The sequence below is a fragment of the Ahaetulla prasina genome, chromosome 4 (genome assembly GCF_028640845.1).
Source record: "Ahaetulla prasina isolate Xishuangbanna chromosome 4, ASM2864084v1, whole genome shotgun sequence".
Classification (NCBI taxonomy): domain Eukaryota; kingdom Metazoa; phylum Chordata; class Lepidosauria; order Squamata; family Colubridae; genus Ahaetulla; species Ahaetulla prasina.
The window spans coordinates 70,817,447-70,836,462 of NC_080542.1; the positions used below are offsets into that span (position 1 = coordinate 70,817,447).

The 19,016-nt window shown below is 38.3% G+C and overlaps 1 protein-coding gene across 5 annotated transcripts in view; it reads left to right on the plus strand.

The window, feature by feature from the left end:
* ELMO1 (engulfment and cell motility 1) overlaps positions 1-19,016 on the plus strand; it is a 499,623-nt gene that overhangs the window by 183,640 nt on the left and 296,967 nt on the right. For all 5 annotated transcript variants that reach the window (XM_058179684.1, XM_058179685.1, XM_058179687.1 and 2 more), the window contains exons 6-7: positions 8,163-8,332; positions 12,875-12,910. In XM_058179684.1, coding sequence (XP_058035667.1) covers positions 8,163-8,332; positions 12,875-12,910 — 206 coding nt within the window. The remainder of the gene's footprint in view (positions 1-8,162; positions 8,333-12,874; positions 12,911-19,016) is intronic.

Consider the following 19,016-nt stretch of genomic DNA (forward strand, 5'->3'; position numbering starts at 1 on the left):
GAGAAAGCCAGTTTTTCTGGGAAGGCTGCTGCTTTTTAGCAGGTTTTTTAACTGTTTCCTTGTCTCTTTACTCCTTGCCTGCAGACTTATTCAGAGTGTGGGATTTAACCCAGTCTGCTATAAAGTCTTTGGTGGGAGTGCAAGATCCCAGATCTTGTGTTTGTAGGAAACAGCTAATTTTTTTCTCAAGGTCTCCAAATCATATTGTATTGCTATTAGTTGCTCAAATATTAAAACAGTTTGTGCTGTGAGAAGGCATTGATTTGCCATCAACTCAGTTGTATTTTCCCAGGGTAATCTCTCCGTACTCTGAATTAGCTAGTTGTTCTTAGCTTTTTTAGCTTTTACCTCTGATTCTATACCAGATGTAAATGGTCTAGCTGTTTGTGAAAATAACTGACTATGCAAGATTAAGTTTACAATTCTTAAAGCCTTTTTTGTGATGTAGTTGCAATGGGCTTTGGCACTTAGATCATTTGATATGAAAACTCCAAGGTCTTTAATGGGGGGAGGGTCATCTACAAGGTAATGGTCCATCGAGCTTGTATTTAGTGTTCTGATTCTTTTTTCCAATGTGTAAGACAGAGCATTTGCTGGTTGAGATTTGGAGTTGCCAAATTTTTGACCATTCCGACACAAAGTCAAGGTCTTTTTGAAGGGTAGCCATATTGTTGGTAGTATTAAATAGTTTAAACATCATCGGCGAAGAGAACACAATTACTTATAATATGGTCACAGAGGTTGTTAATGCATAATATGAAGAGTGTTGGTCCTAGAATGCTGCCTTGGGGAACACCGTTATTGACAGGAGCAGGATTTGATAGGGCACTGCCTATTTTGACCACTTGTTGTCTGTTTGACAGGAACGCTGTTATCCAATTATGGAGGGGTCCGGAGATGCCGTAGGATTTTAGTTTTAGAAGAAGTTTGTCATGTACCGCAGAGTCAAAAGCTTTAGAGAAGTCTATGTAAATTGCATCTATTGCTTTGCCCTGATCAAGATTTGTAGTCCATATGTTTTTGCAGTGAAGAAGTTGTAAATTACAGGATAATTTTTTTCTGGAAACACACTGTTTATTAGAGAGTAGGTAGTTTGTTTCTAGGTGGAGGGTGATGGATTGGTTGATGATTGGTTCCATTATTTTGCAGGTGACACAGCATAAAGAAATTGGTCTGTAATTTTCAACTAAGCTGGGGTCTCCTTTTTTGAAGACAAGGATGACCATGGCTAGTGGCCATTGTTTGGGAAGAGAGCTGGTCCTGAAAGATTTTTCAAAGATTATGCTCAGGGGTTCTGCTGTAATAGTGTAAAGCTTTTTAAAGAAATAGAATAGAATAGAATAGAATAGAATAGAATAGAATAGAATAGAATAGAATAGAATAGAATTTTTATTGGTCAAGTGTGATTGGACACACAAGGAATTTGTCTTGGTGCATATGCTCTCAGTGTACATAAAAGAAAAGATACGTTCATCAAGGTACAACATTTACAACACAATTGATGGTCAATATATCAATATAAATCATAAGGATTGCCAGCAACAAGTTATAGTCATACAGTCATAAATGGAAAGAGATTGGTGATGGGAACTATGAGAAGATTAATAGTAGTGCAGATTCAGTAAATAGTTTGACAGTGTTGATGGAATTATTTGTTTAGCAGAGTGATGGCCTTCGGGAAAAAACTGTTCGTGTGTCTAGTTGTTCTGGTGTGCAGTGCTCTATAGCGCCGTTTTGAGGGTAGGAGTTGAAACAGTTTATGTCCAGGATGCGAGGGGTCTGTAAATATTTTCACGGCCCTCTTCTTGATTCGTGCAGTATACAGGTCCTCAGTGGAAGGCAGGTTGGTAGCAATTATTTTTTCTGCAGTTCTAATTATCCTCTGAAGTCTGTGTTTTTCTTGTTGGGTTGCAGAACCGAACCAGAAAGTTATAGGGGTGCAAATGACAGACTCAATAATTCCTCTGTAGAACTGAATCAGCAGCTCCTTGGGCAGTTTGAGCTTACTGAGTTGGCGCATAAAGAACATTCTTTGTTGTCCTTTTTTAATGATGTTTTTGATGTTAGCTGTCCATTTGAGATCTTGCGATATGATAGAACCCAGAAATTTGAAGGTTTCTACTGTTGATACTGTGTTGTCAAGTATTGTGAGAGGTGGAAGTATGGAAGGGTTTTTCCTAAAGTCTACCACCATTTCTACGGTTTTGAGTGTGTTCAGTTCCAGATTGTTTTGGTTGCACCACAAGGCTAGTCGTTCGACCTCTCGTCTATATGCGGATTCATCATTGTCTCGAATGAGACCAATCACTGTTGTGTCATCTGCGAACTTCAGTAGCTTAACAGATGGATCATTGGAGATGCAGTCATTGGTATACAGAGAGAAGAGAAGTGGGGAGAGCACACAGCCTTGGGGGCCCCTGTGCTAATTGTACAGGTATTTGATGTGATCTTGCTTAGCTTCACCTGCTGCTTCCTGTTTGTTAGGAAGCTTGTGATCCACTTACAAGTCTGTTCCGGTACCTGTAGCTGGTTTAGCTTAGTTAGAAGAATGTCTGGAATGATGGTATTGAATGCTGAACTAAAGTCTACAAAAAGGACCCTTGCATAGGTCTTTGGAGACTCAAGATGTTGTAGGATGTAGTGCAGAGCCATATTAACAGCATCATCTGTTGATCTATTTGCTCGGTATGCAAATTGCAAGGGGTCTAACAGCGGATCCGTGATGGTTTTCAGGTAGGAAAGCACTAGCCTTTCAAAGGTTTTCATGACTACAGATGTTAAAGCAACTGGTCTGTTGTCATTCAGTTCCTTGATGGTGGGCTTCTTCGGCACTGGGATGATGGTAGAGCATTTGAAGCAAGAAGGAACATAACACATCTCTAGTGATTTATTGAAAATATGGGTGAAGATGGTGGCCAATTGGTCATCACAGACTTTTAAGCAAGAAGGAGTTATCTTGTCTGGGCCTGGAGCTTTTCCTGGCTTTTGTCTGTGAAATAGGTCCTGCACTTCTTTTTCTGTGATCACTAGGGGTTGTGAACCCAATGGAATGGGGTCAGTTGTAGGAGGCTTGGCTGTTGTTGGTGTGTCTGAGATGGGGGTTGTGGAGATAGGTGGCCGTAGTTTCCTTTCAAACCTGCAGTAAACCTCATTCAGGTCATCTGCCAGTTGTTGATTACCTTCAGCCTGGGAAAGAGGTTTGCCATAGCCGGTGATATTTTTAAGAGTTTTCCACATGTTTGCTGGTTCATTTGCTGAAAACTGATTCTTTAGCTTTTCAGAGTAGCTTCTTTTTGCTGCTCTGATCTCCCTTGTTAGTGCATTTCTGGCCTGATTGTACAGCATTTTATCACCTTTTCTGTAGGCTTCCTCTTTGGAATGTCGTAGCTGCTTAAGTTTAGGTGTAAACCAAGGTTTGTTGTTACTGTGTATTCGCAAGTTCCTTGTAGGTACACATAGGTCTTCACAGAAGCTGACATATGATGTTACAGTATCTGTGAGTTCATCCAGGTCTGCAGAGGTATCTTTAAAAATATTCCAATCAGTGCAGTCAAAACATGCCTGTAGCTTTAATTCTGATTCCTCCGTCCAGGTTTTCACTGATTTAATTATTGGTTTTGTGGCTTTAAGTCTTTGCCTGTAAGCAGGTACAAGGTGAATCATGCAATGATCAGAGTGTCCTACAGCTGCACGTGGTAAAGACCGATAGGCATCTTTTAGTGTTGTGTAGCAATGGTCTAGAGTATTCTTGCCTCTGGTGGGACAATTGACATGCTGAAAGTATTTTGGTAGCTCTTTCCTTAAGTTTGCCTTGTTTAGATCACCCAAAGCAATGGCCAGTGAATCAGGGTGTTTGGCTTCAGCCTCCATGATTTGGTCAGCTAGAGTTCGTAATGCCTTGTTTACACAGGCTTGTGGTGGGACATAAACAGCAATTAGAAGAAATGAGGAACATTCACGAGGCGAATAGTAAGGTTTGCAGTTGATAATTAGAGTCTCTAAATTATTGTCACAGAATTTGTAAATTATTTTAAAATCTTGACACTAGTTTCTGTTAATATATAGGCATAAGCCTCCTCCTTTCTTTTTACCAGATGTTTCTGGAATCCTGTCTGATCGTTCAATCTGAAACCCTGGAATGTTCAGGCTGCTATTTTCAATTGATTCATTTAACCAGGTTTCAGAGAAGCATAGGACTGCTGAATTGCGAAAATCAGAATAGTATTTGTTTAAGAGGAGTATTTCATCCATCTTATTTGCAAGTGAGCGTATATTTGTTAGGAAAATTGAAGGCAGAGGAGTTTTAATGCGACTTCTTAATCTGTTTAAGATTCCAGCTCGTTTACCTCTCTTCCGTCGCTTTCGTCGTTTGTTTGTTTTTTGGTAATCCATGGCTTTGTGGGAATTGCCTCCTCCTGTATTAGAATCTCCTCCGTGTTTGTAAAGAAAGGTGGGGGTGAGATCAAAGAAAGCTGCTCATTAAGGAAATGTTCCTTAATTTTTAGCAGATGGTCTTGTGAGTAGGAAATCCGTAGTGAGTCACAGAGAACAGTTAGAAATAAAGAAAAATATGCACATAGACCATCAGATCCACCTGGATTTTGATTTTGATTTTGAGCCTTTCTTCTAGGGTGTTAGCTATTCCTGCCAGCTTAGTATCATCTGCAAATTTGGTAAGTTCCACTTCTATCTAAGTCATTTATGAAAATATCAAAGAGTACTGGGCCTAAGACGAAACCTTGTGGCACCCCACTGCTTCATTGAGTACAGTTTGTCAGTCAGTTTCAAATCCATCTGGTGGTGTTGCTATCTATCCCACTTTTTACCAAGCTTACCAAGAAGTAGGTTGTGGTCTACTTTGTTGAATGCCTTGCTGAAGTATATTATGTCCACAGTATTTTGCTGGTCTACTAATTTAGTCATTATGTTGAAGAATGAAATAATATTGGTTTGGCATGATCTGTTTTTAACAAGCCCATGCTCTGGTAGTCCCCTGGTGCTCAAGGTTTTTTAAAAGATGTGGTGCGATGACCTCTGCCAGCTCCTTTAGAACTCTGGGATGTAATCTGTCAGGTCCCGGTGATTTATATTCATCAAGATCAGCCAGGTGTTCTCTTATTTTTTGCTTATTTTAACTTTTATCACTAGTTTGTCTTTTACAGTTATGTTTTTGATAGATTGGGCTATAGTTTCTTTTTGTGTGAAGGCTGATGCAAAAAATGAGTTAAGCAGCTCTCCTTTCTCTCTCTTGCCTGTTACTTCTGTGCCGTCTTCTCTCTTTATTGGATCAACTGTTTCCTTGATTTTTTTTCTTGTTATTTATATGTTGGAAGAAACTTTTTATTATCTTTGACTTTTATTGCAAGTCTTTGTTCATTCTGAGCCTTTGCTTTCCTGTCTTCGTCTTTGCAGATTCTGGCTATCTGCTGATATTCTGCCTTAGTTGTGTGTCCTTCTTTCCATTTTTTGTACTTGTCCTTTTTGTCTTTCAATTTGTCAGAGAGGTGTCTGTGTAGCAATGCTAGTTTCTTCTTGGCTTTCTCGTTTTTCTTTTTCAGTGGTATTGTGCTAGTCTTGTTTTTCTTTCTTAGTGGTATTGTGCTGGTCTGGGCTTTTATGATCATACTTTTCAGAGTTTCCCAAGATTCTTGAGTTGTTTTCCCTTTTAGAATTTTCATCCAAGGAATCTTTCCCAAGTTCTCTCTGAGTTTATTGAAATAAGCTCTTTTAAAATCTAAGACTTTGGTGTCATTATGTTCTATTGCTTGTGTTTGTGTTTACATTTACTTTAGTTGTAAATGATTTGGGGTTATAAGAGCTATGAGAGTAACGCTCAGACAGAGCAAAATGGCAATTATGAGGCAGCAGTGATTTAGTCACATACTGTAAAATGATTTAAGAATTTGGCATATAAATACTTCAAGATGCGAGCTGAATTCCATAAAGCCTTCATGCAAGGACATTCTACAATACATTGCTCAGATTAAATTCATAACTTTTAGTAATAGTGGCTTTTATTTTTACTGCAGCTGTTTCATGCCAGCTTTATTGTGCAGATATATGTACCTGTTGAAGACTGAGTCAGACTTTTAATTTCATCCCCCACCCCAAACAATTCTATCTTCTTTTACATATTTACCAGTTCAAATTAATTTAATAAAATTAATGTTTATATACTGCTTTTTCTTATTTAATCTTAACCAAGCCACAGTATATTCTTAAAGCTTTTCTCAGGCACCAGTATCAGTCAGTTTGAACTCCCTCACACTTTTTTTTCCTTTTAGAGACTTGTAACATTACAAGGCAAAGACTTGGAATCTGTCAACATTTGCAATGAATTACTTTATTTCTTTTATTTTCAGCATTTGTTTCATACTTTTCTATAACATACTAAAGATAACTTGTAACAAATTATTGTGATTGTAACCAGTAATAAAATGTAGATATTAATAAAAACAATAGTCTTGAATATGAATGGAATAGAACTACTGGCATTAAACAATACAGAGTGCTAATCTGAATAATTGAAAAATGAACATTTTTGGCTGCCCACTAAAAGTGCATAATAAAAGTTATAGAAGAATTTTGCTATGGAGACTTTGTTACAGCAAACCAGTAGCGACAGGATTTGAAACCCACTACTGATGTCAACTTAAATTCACCTTTCATGCCTTTCTGATTTTTGGGTGACTATCTCAGTGATCCATTCATTGTATTCCAGATATGATTTCTAAAAGCAAATTAAATTCTAGATTTAGAACACTTGAAAAAATATATACATAATTTGGATGGCTTCTATGGCCAGTGATAGAATGGAATATATCTTGTGAAAAAATGAAAAAGTATTCAGCAAAATATATGGTATTCTGAGCAACCTGGCATAACAGAAACACTTCATCTTGTAGTAAAACTGTTCTTAGGACCACTTCATCTATAGGAAGCAGAATAAATTCTTGAATCTTTTATGGCAGCTGAGACCCAAACATTTTCAACATCATATCCCTGCCCTAAAAGAACTAAATAAGACTACAGATTTATATATTGCCTTTTTCTCTCATCTGAAATCCCCACTTACCCAGTGGGGAGAGTTCATTTATATAGTTTTTCATCTATAGCCTATAGCTGAGCAGTGCAAAAAAAATATATTTATGGTAAATTATTTGTTTTTAATATCCCTCAGTATTCAGTTATTCTGCAGTTGATAAATTATGTATTTTAATCCTGTAATAAAGTATACTGAAGTGTTAACATCTGACCATAAATGTAATATCATGAACATAGCATAGGATTTGGATGCATTGTTTTTTAATTATCTCACTTTTTTTGCTGTTTCTACAAACTGTTAATTTTAGATTGTTATATTAATTTTTGAATACTTCTTAAAAATCAATTTTCTAAAACAAAATATATATAGTTTCTCATCTCGATTTTTCCCGTTAAGGGAGACGATGAACATGTATATGTAATGAGTCAAAAATGAAGCAGAGAAGGCAGAAATTATTTCACTAAAATTATAGTGAAAGCTGCCTATAGGTTTTGCTAGGTGAGACACTGCCAAATATAGGGACAATATAGTTTTATTTTGCAAGTGCACTTCCATATAGTGCCAGCTACTTCAGGGCAGTATTGTAAGTCAACATATTCATATCATTTATACAATGCTACATATTAGATTTGGAATAGGGACTTCTGAATACATGAGAGCATTGAAACAGACATGTAATGATGGAAACATATGCTGTGTTAAAGTTTTCTGAATGGAACCTGATGCATTTCACAGGTATAATGTAGGGAGGGAGGGAGGGAGGGAGGGAGAGGGGGAAGGGAGGAGATACCTGTATGTATACAGCTACATAGACATGCAGTTGAATTATGTGAATGCATCTGGAAAGACAATAGATATATTTCATGAAATGTGATTATACATTTAGTATTGTTTTAAATTAATAATAATTGAACCTCAGATATATTGATTATAAATTATAATTAATATAATTTAATTTTATATTAAAATTATATTATATACAATAATGATTAAATTAATAATCATTGAACCTCAGATATATTGATTAATTGATAACAGTTTAAATTAAGTTCCATTTTCTTTTCTCTCTCTCTGTTTCCCTGATGTCTTCTTTATTAAATGTTCTGTTTTTGGTAAGACCCAAAATGCTATTCAGCTCCATGAGAGGATTCAATCTTCTAGTATGGATGCCAAGTTGGAAGCACTGAAAGATTTAGCCAGTTACTCACGTGATGTAACATTTGCCCAAGAATTTATCAATCTAGATGGGATTTCACTCTTAACACAGATGGTTGAAAGTGGCACTGAGTAAGTATTCTGTTGTAATTCTACTATCATTTTTGTACATTTTTATAGTTATCCTAAAGTAAGCTTTGCAAATTATATTCACTAGACCATATTTTGAAAAATGAGTGATGTGATCCCTCATTCTGTTGAAACCGATGAGATATGTTAAAAAGAAACAGTTACTCTGGTGAAATTTAAGAGAATTGATTTATCAAGAAACCAATAATAACAGAGTTGGAAAGGATCTTGGAGACCTTATAATCCAACCCCCTGCTCAAACAGGAGACCCTCTGCCATTCTGGACAAAGAGCTGTCAAATGTTTTCTTAAAAATCTCCAGAGACAGAGCATCCACAACTTCTGGAGGCAAGTTGTTCCACTGATTAATTGTTCTTATTGTCAGGAAATTTCTCCTTAGTTCCAGGTTGGTTCTCTTTGGGAAACAATTTCTTAAATTCATTGTGGCATACTAGTATTGTTTTATACATCACACACAATTTGAAAATCTTAGATTATGCATTAAGAAATAGAAAACTATATGCAAATTGAAATAACTGTTTACTTATTTAATTTAGACTGCAATGTCTAGAGATATTTTTATAATGTGTAGTTACACATTTTACATATTCCAATTAATAGAATCCACATTATGAAAACAAAACAAAGATAATATAATCTTTTCCAATCAAGTTTCCAATAGCTTCAATTCATTAGAAATTAATCACAGCTTAGTTGCAAGCCAAATCATCAACTCATAGCTATTCCTGTCACATAATTAATTTGACCCCCATATTTAATAGGAAAACAGCATCATCAGGATTTTTTTTTCATAAAAAAGTTTTATTTTTACAATCATATCAAACAGCTCATCCAATGTACAGTTATATACAATTAGTCGGGCTTGCCCAGTCACCACCCCCCTTTTTAACACTCTTCCCTCTTCTACCTTCTTTTACTTTCCAAACCTTCCTCTCCTTTTCTTATCTACATCGTCTCCTCCCTCCACCCTACACCTTCCTTCTCCTTCTTCTACCCCTCTTCCTTCCTCTTCTCCTCTTTCCTACCTCCTACTCTCTCCTCTTTTCTCCCTCCCCACCATTCTAAAATGGTAACTGGGCAGACCCGACCCTACATTAATTATATTTATACATCTTCAATAATCCCTTACATTAACCATCACTCCATCTCTACCCTCAACCCCCAATTCCCTCCCCTTACCCCCACCCCGACTTCCCAGAACAAAATGCAGGGTATCAAAACTAACAATCATAATCCAAAATAATTCCTAATCTCTAGTCACTCCACACATAATCACACTCTCAATTCCCCTCTCCTTCAGAAATATATCTAATACAAAATATTTCCTAAATTTACTCATGTTATTCGATATTTTTTTATCTGATACTTATTTTGAGGATTTCAATAATGCTGCTTCCTTGTCCCTTAGCATAAAGAGATATATGATATATTTAGACATTTCAGCCTTCCTTCCCTTCTTGGGAAATAAACTTGGGGGTTACTGTTCCCTGCTTCCCATTTTCATCCCATTAATGGAATAGGAAGAATTCTAACTAAGGGTCACATGTCACATATATGATTGATTTCTTTTGGCTGCAGTGTGACCCTATCTAAATGTAGATTCCTATAAACTTGTTAAATCATAGTTTAACAAGAAACATGAACATAGCCCAATGATTGGAACAATGTTCATAGTATTCAGTATGAATTTTGTCAAGATTTGAGAGTTAGTATTTGTCTGTTGAATTAATTATGACAATTGATATTTCATTCTTCCTGAAATATATATTAAAGGGTCAGTCAAACTGCACTTTAGACCAGTGGTGAAATCCAATTTTTTGTTACTACCGGTTCTGTGGATGTGGCTTGGTGGGCATGGTGTGGCTTAGTGGGAGTGGCTTGGTGGATGTGGCAGGAGAAGAATACTGCAAAATCTCCATTCCCATCCCACTACAGGAAAAGGATACTGCAAAATCTCCATTCCAGCCCCACTCTGGGGACAACCAGAGGCAGCATTTGCTGGTTCTCCAAACTACTCAAAATTTCCACTACCGGGTCTGCGAACTGCTCAAAATTTCTGCTACCAGTTCTCTGAACTGCTCAAAATTTCCGCTACCAGTTCTCTAGAACCTGTCAGAACCTGCTGGATTTCACCCCTGGTTTAGATCACAGAAAACCAAGGAGCAAGAAATACATATTTTTCTTGCATGTTGCACTACATAGAATTTACTTAAGTTTTGTAAAATCCAGGCAATTTATGTCGTGTAATGTGTCTTTCTTGTACACTGCTGTAAATCACAATATTGTTTTTCATAAATGTGTAAGTACTGCATTTTTAACTTGGAGATTTATTTTTTTTCCACCATTTTCCAAAAATTGCACATAGCTAAATAGTCTTCTAAATAGTAAGGACGATCCCTCCCTCCTTCCCCCTCCCTCCCCCTCTCCCTCCTCTTTTCTCCTTTGAGATAGAATTCATTTAAACAGAGTTTTCCAGGAGGCAGGGTTCAGATTCTTCATCACCAATTGTACAATCATATTTTATTCCCTATAAGTTGTCCTAACTGGATTTAAAAGCAAATACACTTCTTTTTATGTAATTAGAGGTTTTGCCAGATATGCCACAAAGGAGTTGTCTCATCAAAGCTCGGCAAAATTCATCTCAGCTGGAAATGACTCCTGGCAAATATAAAGTTGCACATTCAGCAAGTATTAAGCTTTGTGGTGTAGAGAATTCCAAAAGGAACTGCTGTTGTTTTGGTAGAAAGCCAGTTCTATAATACAGAGCCCCTTTGGGACCAAACAGTGAGCATATTGTGGTAAACAAATGCTTGAGCAAGCATCTTTTCACTATTATTTCATAGTTTTGTATTGCCATTGCTTTTCAATTATTTTCAATTTAATTTTCTATTAAAATTAGTATGAACAAAAGTTTGTGGTTGATTGTTAATGCTGCCTGAATTATTGACGATGGTGCACTTTTATATTGTTTGAATTATGTGGCTTTTTATAAGGAATTCAATTTTCTCACAATACCATTCTGAATTGTTAGAATACGTCTAGCCAGCTAATTTTAAAACATCAGCCACCATTCATTATCTACAAATGACAAATGTGATGTTAACTTTCAGAGCAACATGCAAAATTATGTCTGGTCTGTTCTATCTTACTATAACTGTGTTGCCAAGGAAGATTGATATGAATTCATGTTATTTCTCTGTTAACTTCAGGTGAAAGGCCAACATACAAAATAGTGAATAGATTGCTTATTCTTTCAATCTGATATAATGAGAAGTGTCAATATATGACAAAATGCTGGAAGCATTTTCTAAGATAAACCTATATTTTTATTTATTTATTAAATTTATTGGCTGTCCATTTTATCATAGAGTAACTGGGGGGCTTAAAATGTTAAAGGATAAAACTATACAAACTAATACACAATATGAATAAAATACTATAAAAATATAAATAATCCACTCTAACTAAAAAATAAGGGAAGGAAAGCAGTAAAATGAGTGGTGGGAATGTTTTATATTTTAGTTTGATTTAAAAATTATAAGGCACTCAATATAAGGCACTGTTGTTAATCAATAGTTACTAATTGGGAGATGTTAGTCTCAAGAGAGGAATCTTTCAAGGAAATTCATGATTACCACTATTGTTTCTTATTGCATTGATTCCTCTGTCAACGATACTGTATAACTCAGGCCATGGTTATCATTCATCAAAAACATCTGCCAGGCTATCCCACCTCCATATCTACAGCTATATGGAAACACATCATCTGAAAATAATCCCTGCTCAACACTGTCAAGAATATAATCAGATTGGAGTTTGGACTGGACAAATGTGCCACCATCACATCAGCATGAGGAAAGTGAAAACTAAAGGATCCTTATGCTCAGAACTGGTCAACTAGCAGTCCCTAAAAATCTCATACACACACACACACACACACACACACACACACACCTCTCTATCACATAAATATACACACACTCACACCTCTCTCTCTCCCTCCCTCCCTCTCCCCCTCCCTCTCCCCCCTCTCTATCTCATACATACACACACTTTCTCTCAAAGAATCCATTAGTTTGAAAATCCCAGCTTCATCCACTTGTATATTACTGTAATGCCAAAAGCTCATCCATTGTAGCTCTTTCCTATGAGAGGGGATAAAAAAAACGTTGATCCTGTTTAATGGTATGATATGATTATCCTCTGTCCAGTTGTGAAGAAATTTTTGTCCCTGATAATTCTGCTAAAAGTTTGTAACTTTTTCAGTACTTAAAAATTCAGCACTTCAGCACCTTTTTCTTTAATTTGCTTTCCCCACAATAAATCTTTGTTGAGTTGATTTCCATATTTCCTCCAAGTGTTCTTAACTCATATTGTTATATATTTGAGTCTGTTTCACTTGAATGATTGCCAAATGTGATTTTACTGGTTGTGTTTTATTAGACTTTATTCTAACCCTTAACTAAATTCAAACAGACAGTGTCTTTCTGTTTTTCCTTACCTGAAAGTTTTTAAATTTTTGCAGACGCTATCAGAAATTGCAGAAGATAATGAAGCCCTGGTAAGAATCTGATTGGCTCATGACCCTGCAAACTTACTCTTCTTTGCATGATTAAATTTCAGGTCTTCTTGATGATTTTTTTTATTTAAATACCTACACATATTTTTATCCAGTACATGTTCTGCTTCTCTTTACTGTCCTTTTACTCCTCTTTGCCACAATTTTATTATGATCCTTTCTGTTATTTTTTATTTTATTTACTTTTTACTACTTATATAATGGATACCTTATATTCCTGTGGCTGTGATAAATTTTGGCTGTGCTTTTTTTGTTACTTTGAGTGATAAGTGTTTATTTTATAAATAATTGTACATACCGTATTTTTCAGACTGTAAGACACTCCAGACTATAAGACATTAGCTTTAGAGGAAGAAAACAAGAAAAAAAAATCTGCCCATGCGCTGCAGCCCGTTTGCAGGCGCCATGGTCCATTTACCATGGCCTGTTCGTCACACCATGGCCTCCTCGCCATGGCCCATTTGCCATAATTAGAACACTTGATTGGCGCCACATCAACACACACCCCGCCGCAATATTTACTCTATAAAATGCACAGATATTTCTACCCACTTTTGGGGGGAGAAAGTGCATCTTAAAGTCTGAAAAATACGGTATTTAATAGTGCATGACCATAAATCATGAACCTTTTAATTTCTAGCATGTGGCAGCTGGGGATAATAGAAGTTGAAATTCAGCACAGTTTGAAAATATCAAATCAGTGAATACTATTTTAGCATTTGTTGTTATGATTAGAATGCTTTTATGTCAATATTTTTCTGAATGAGATATTTCTATATTTTACAGGGTGCACTGTCTATTTCACTTCAACCTATCTGTTGTAAATTGCAAGAAATTCTTTAGTTGAGATGATATAGCAATAACAAAGCATTTAGACTTATATACCACTTCACAGTGCTTTATAGCTCTCTCTAAGTGGTTTACAGAGTCAGCATATCGCCCCCAACAATCTGGGTCCTCATTTTACCCACTTTGGAAGGATGGAAGGCTCAGTCAACCTTGAGCCTGGTGAGATTCGATCTGCCAAACTGCTGGCAGCCGGTGATCAGCAGAAATAGCCTGCACTCTAACCTTTGCGCCACTGTGGCTTATATGGATGTATGTAATTAATTTAAAATTATTGTAGAAGCTGAACATTTTGTAGGCAGGGAAAACTATTTGTAATCTTATAATATAATTTGCTTAGCAAAAATTGGTTACTTTCCGTTTTGTCTATAATGTTGCATTTTCAGATCTCAAATTTAGTTTATATTTTTCAAGTTAGGCTATTATGTAATTGATTGTCCAGTATTCATGAATTATAAAATATTTTGTTGGGTCTAAAATAAAATGTTATATTCTTTGCTCTTATGTAGATTTTTGACATTGAAATATTGTTGCAGGACTTGATCTTCCTCTCTATCTTCTTTTACCCATTGTAAAAAAAATTTTTCAAGGTTTTAACAGCTCTTACTGTTTTCACCAAGATGTTCTCTCTTTACTCTTGTAATCTAATAATAAGACACACATTAGTTTTTGGGGAGGAAAATAAGAAAAAAGCTGATTGACGGGTGGATTGGCCTTCTGGAATACTCCCAATCAGCTGTTCCCAGAGGTGAATTTTAGCAACAAGTTTGTTGGTTGTGAGCTCTGTGCCTTGCTTTTTTTTCAGTCTCTGAAACCTCTGTTTCAAAGGCCTTTTTTTCTGCCTCTGAAACATCTGAAACTCTGTTTCAGAAAAAACTTTTTTTCCTGCCTTTGAAAGCCTCTGAAACAGAGCTTTAGAAAAAAAGCCTCTTTGTTTCAAAGGCTTTTTTTCTGAAGCTCTGTTTCGCATGCTTTTTTTCTGAAGCTCTGTTTGGAGGCTTTTTTTCTGAAGCTTCATTTCTGATGCTTTTTTCAACCTCTGAAACCTCCGTTTGAGAGGTTGGTGAGCACCCAGATTTTCACCCTCTTTTTTGGGGGGGGGGAGGTGCATCTTATAGTCTGAAAAATATGGTAGTTTGACATCTTTTGACTTAATTTTTGTATCTTTCCTCTCCTTATTATCTCTTATTTGTTTTCCAAAATTTTCAACTTTAGTTTGAATTATCCACTCAATTATCCTGTAAATACTTCAAGAATATTTCATCTCAATTTTTGTCTTCTTTTTCAGATCTCTTTTAAATGATGCATTTATGATAGGCCCATGATGGCGAACCTATGGCATATGTGCCACAGGTGGCACATGTAGCCATATCAATGGGCACGCGAGCTCAACTCTGGCGCGCATGCACGTGCTACCAGCTGATTTTCGGGCCTTCTGGGCCCACCAGGGCGGGTGGAGAAGGCCAGTTTTTTGCTGTCCCCAGGCTCCAGAGCCTCTCTATGAGTCTGGGGAGGGCGAAAACGGCCTTCTCCACCCTTCAGAGGCCCTCTGGAGGCCGGAAACAGCCCATTTGCCAATTTCCGGTGGGACTGTCTGACTCTGGAGCCTGGGGACAGCAAAAAACAGGCCTTCCCCACCATGCCCTGAGGCCCTCCGGAGGCAGGAAACAGCCTTTTTCCCTACTTCTGGTGGGCCTTGAGAAAATGAAGTTTCAAAGAACCTAGATTCTTCTGAGAGCTTGGTGTCTGTCATGTGGTTCCTGGCAGTTAATTTATGAGTCAACCTCAATCTTATGTTCTCCTCACAAGGAGTAGCTGTCTGGGTCACATTGGCCAATCTCTTAATCTCTCCTTTTTCTAAGAAGCCCAGCTATCAGTCTCTCTCCCACCCTTCCCCGCTCCCCTCATGTTGTCTAAACTCTCTCAGAATCATCATAGTGTACCTTTGTCTTCATCCAGAAGACCCCAATATTTTCATTGGAATCTCACATACAGATGGAAAACAGTATTGTAGAACTTTCTACCCCTTTTATTTTTGCTGGTGGGAAGTTTTGAAAATATACTGTGGACGTATTTGGAACATTGCAGTTGAGGTGCTTGCCTGTTTCCAGAATGTAATGCTGGGAACATCACTAGTTAAACATTTTCAGGTTCCACAAATTCTCTATAGCAGGGGTATCAAAATCAAGGCCCGTGGGGCCACCCTGGAAACAGCAAAGGACCAGCCCGTGGTGCCTCTGCCAGTGAAAAGGGAGATTGGGGGGCTTCCCACAGCCCCCAAGCTCCATTTTTAATGGCAGAGTGCTGCAAAAGTCCGTCCAGGCCACAAACAGGGCCTGGGGATGCACACAGTCCCCTGAGCCCTGTTTTCACTGGCAGAGTGTTGCAGGAGGCTGTCCAGACTGAAAACATGCCTCAGAGAGGGCATGCTCCCCCCACACTCTGTTTTTGCTTGCAGAGGACTAGCAGAGGACCAGCAAAACAAACTAAAAACAAAACAAAAGGAAAAATGTTTCCCTTTTTGCATTTGAGCATCTAAGAAGGGACAGGAAAGGAGAAAGGGAAAGAGGAAAGACCAAACAAAAAAAAGATGGGAAGAGAACAAGGAAGGGAAAAAAAGGGGAAAAAAGGTAAAAGGGGAAGGAGTGTCAGAGTTTCTTGCAAAACTCAAATCCAGAAGCACACACAGATAATTGATTCAGCTGGATTCATTAACCTCTTTATATACATAATAATAGATGAAGTATTTACAATACCAATATAGATTCTTCTTCAACATAGTAGCATTTACAACATAAGGCAGGAAAGAACAGTTAGTTTCATTTCAGCAGAGCAGACAGCATGCATAGTCTGCTTAGTTTCAGTTTCAATTCTCTGCACAGAATCAGAAGCTGCAGACTTAAGACACGCCCTAGCTCCAGCCTGTCTCAGTTCCCAATTGGCTGACTTAGTTGCTATGCCTATTCATTGGCTGATCTATTCCAGTTTATGAATATTCATACATAGCCTGGGGAGCTGGCAGCAGAGTCAGACAGTGAGGAGGTTGGGGAGGAACATGGGCCAGTCCTAGAGTCTGGGGAAGGCTCAGAGGAGGGCTCTGCGTTGGAGGCAGAGAGGAGGCCAGGGCCATCTGGGAGTTATATACTGCCTTCGGAGCCTCCAGAGTCAGACATCAGCGAGGCAGAGGAACGGGGAGCGTGTTCCCAGTGCACATATGCACAGAGCTGCCAGAAGGCAAGAACAGTTAAAACAAAAGGGGTGACTTGGGTGTAGGGCTTGGAGATGATTGGCCCCTCCCATAAGACATAAAGGAGGAGCAAAGGCATGTGAGCCTTTGCAGGAAGCAACTTCATTCGTTCTGGTCAGTTTAAATTCTGAAGCTTCATTTTGACACTGTGCTCCGTGTGGCCTTGCAAAGCTAATTGCCAATTAGGTCTTTGGCAGCATGTCAAGGGAGATAAAGGTGGGTGCTTATCAGCCTTATCCCGAAGGAGTGTGGCAGACTTCTGTTGGACTCTTTAGAAACTATTTGTGGCCCATTACGGGCTGTGAATGAACAGAATTCACAGCTGTTTAAATAAAAAGAGGGTTTTGGGGATGGATTGTGTGCTTTTTACTGTCTCAGGAATCCTAGGCAGAGCAATGGGAAGAAAATTCCTGCCTTAGCACTTAGCCACCAGCAGCCCTGCTGCCCTTTTGCCATCCCTTGTCTCCTCCTGCTGACCTCTCCTGGTAGTCTCCCATCCTGTCTCTGAAGATGCTTTGATTACAAAGTTGGATCTCCTTGTTTGGAGAAGGAGTGGGCTTCCCTCTGATCCACAGACTTTGCCCTCCTGCACACCACCATGAGCAACCTGGCTCAGGAGAGCAAGTACAGCAACAGCCTCGAGATAAGCGCAGCCAGGCACCCTCTTGGGGTAGCGGGCTGGGCTGGGTTGTGGGATCCCAGTGCCCTGGGAGCTCAAGGGCCAAGCTGAGCTCTTGCCCTCTGTTACCTAGGGCTCTGGACATCCTACGCTGCCGTCCAGGGGTCCGCATGGCCTGAGAGAGACTGTGAGACTCTTCTGGAGCACAGGGCTTTGGCGCTCTCCCTGGTCTTGAGAGCCTTCCTCTACTAGGGACAATGGATTTCCCCAGCCCTACCCGGGGCACCTGTGGTGCCCCAACACAAATGATATTGAGCTACACGCCCACCCAGTCCCCTGAGGTCAAACACAGTCCTGATGAAATCAAGTTTCACAACCCTGCTCTATAGCTCTCCTCTTCAAGTAGAATTTTACCTACTAATCCTGCTATTTTTCTTTTTTGCTTTTTTGGGGAGCCTGTGGGCATATTTTTAAACCAAGCACTGCAGGTTACCCATCAAGCAAGACTTAATAATTCTAAGCAGCAAAGATATGACAACTAGATTGCAAGAAAGAATTACTGTATTCTGTATCTGGAACCCATGGGTGGGGGACAGAAACATTCTTAGAGATAAAAATAATGCCAAAGGCTAATCTTTTCCTTTGTAGTATCCTAATTCCCCAACCACCCCAACCCCAATTTTTTTACATTAGATTTTTTGTTAATGTAAAAGTCTAGTCATCAAGTAACTTATTAAATACCAACAAATGTAATGGATACCGATATCCATAGAGACTAAGCTAAGGACCTGAGGCCTAATACTATATTGATTTTAATATATTATTGTAACTGAATTATGCTGTGGACTTTGATGCTGATGGGTTACATTTTCAAAGAAAAAGAAGATTTAAACCTGAGACTGAATTACCAATTAGCAAAAAATCCTCAGTGGACTGCATTCTTCATAGTTCTTTTCCCTATTCTTAAATTCATCCCTGTACTGTGTGCTATATGTTGATGTCACTATGTTGTACAGTTTTCTGCTCTTTGTAACAGCAATGAATCATGTATTTATCAAAATAAAATATCTGCTAAAATATATATCATATAATGATACCACATTTTTATACACTAAACTACACATTGCACTAGAGCAGGGGTATCAAATTCAATTTCATTGAGGGCCACATCAGGGCTATGGTGGACCTCAGGGGCCAGCCGAGTGGGGCCACTGGGTGGCATGGCCAGCTTGATGCCACTCCCCAAACTGCTGGCATGTTTCCTCTTCGCATTGCGTAGACTGGGCTAAAGCCACACTGGCCAGATGTTTCCTCCTTGCATTGGGTAGACCGGGCCAAGCGGTGCCGGTCCAATGTTTTCTCTTCTCACTGGGTAG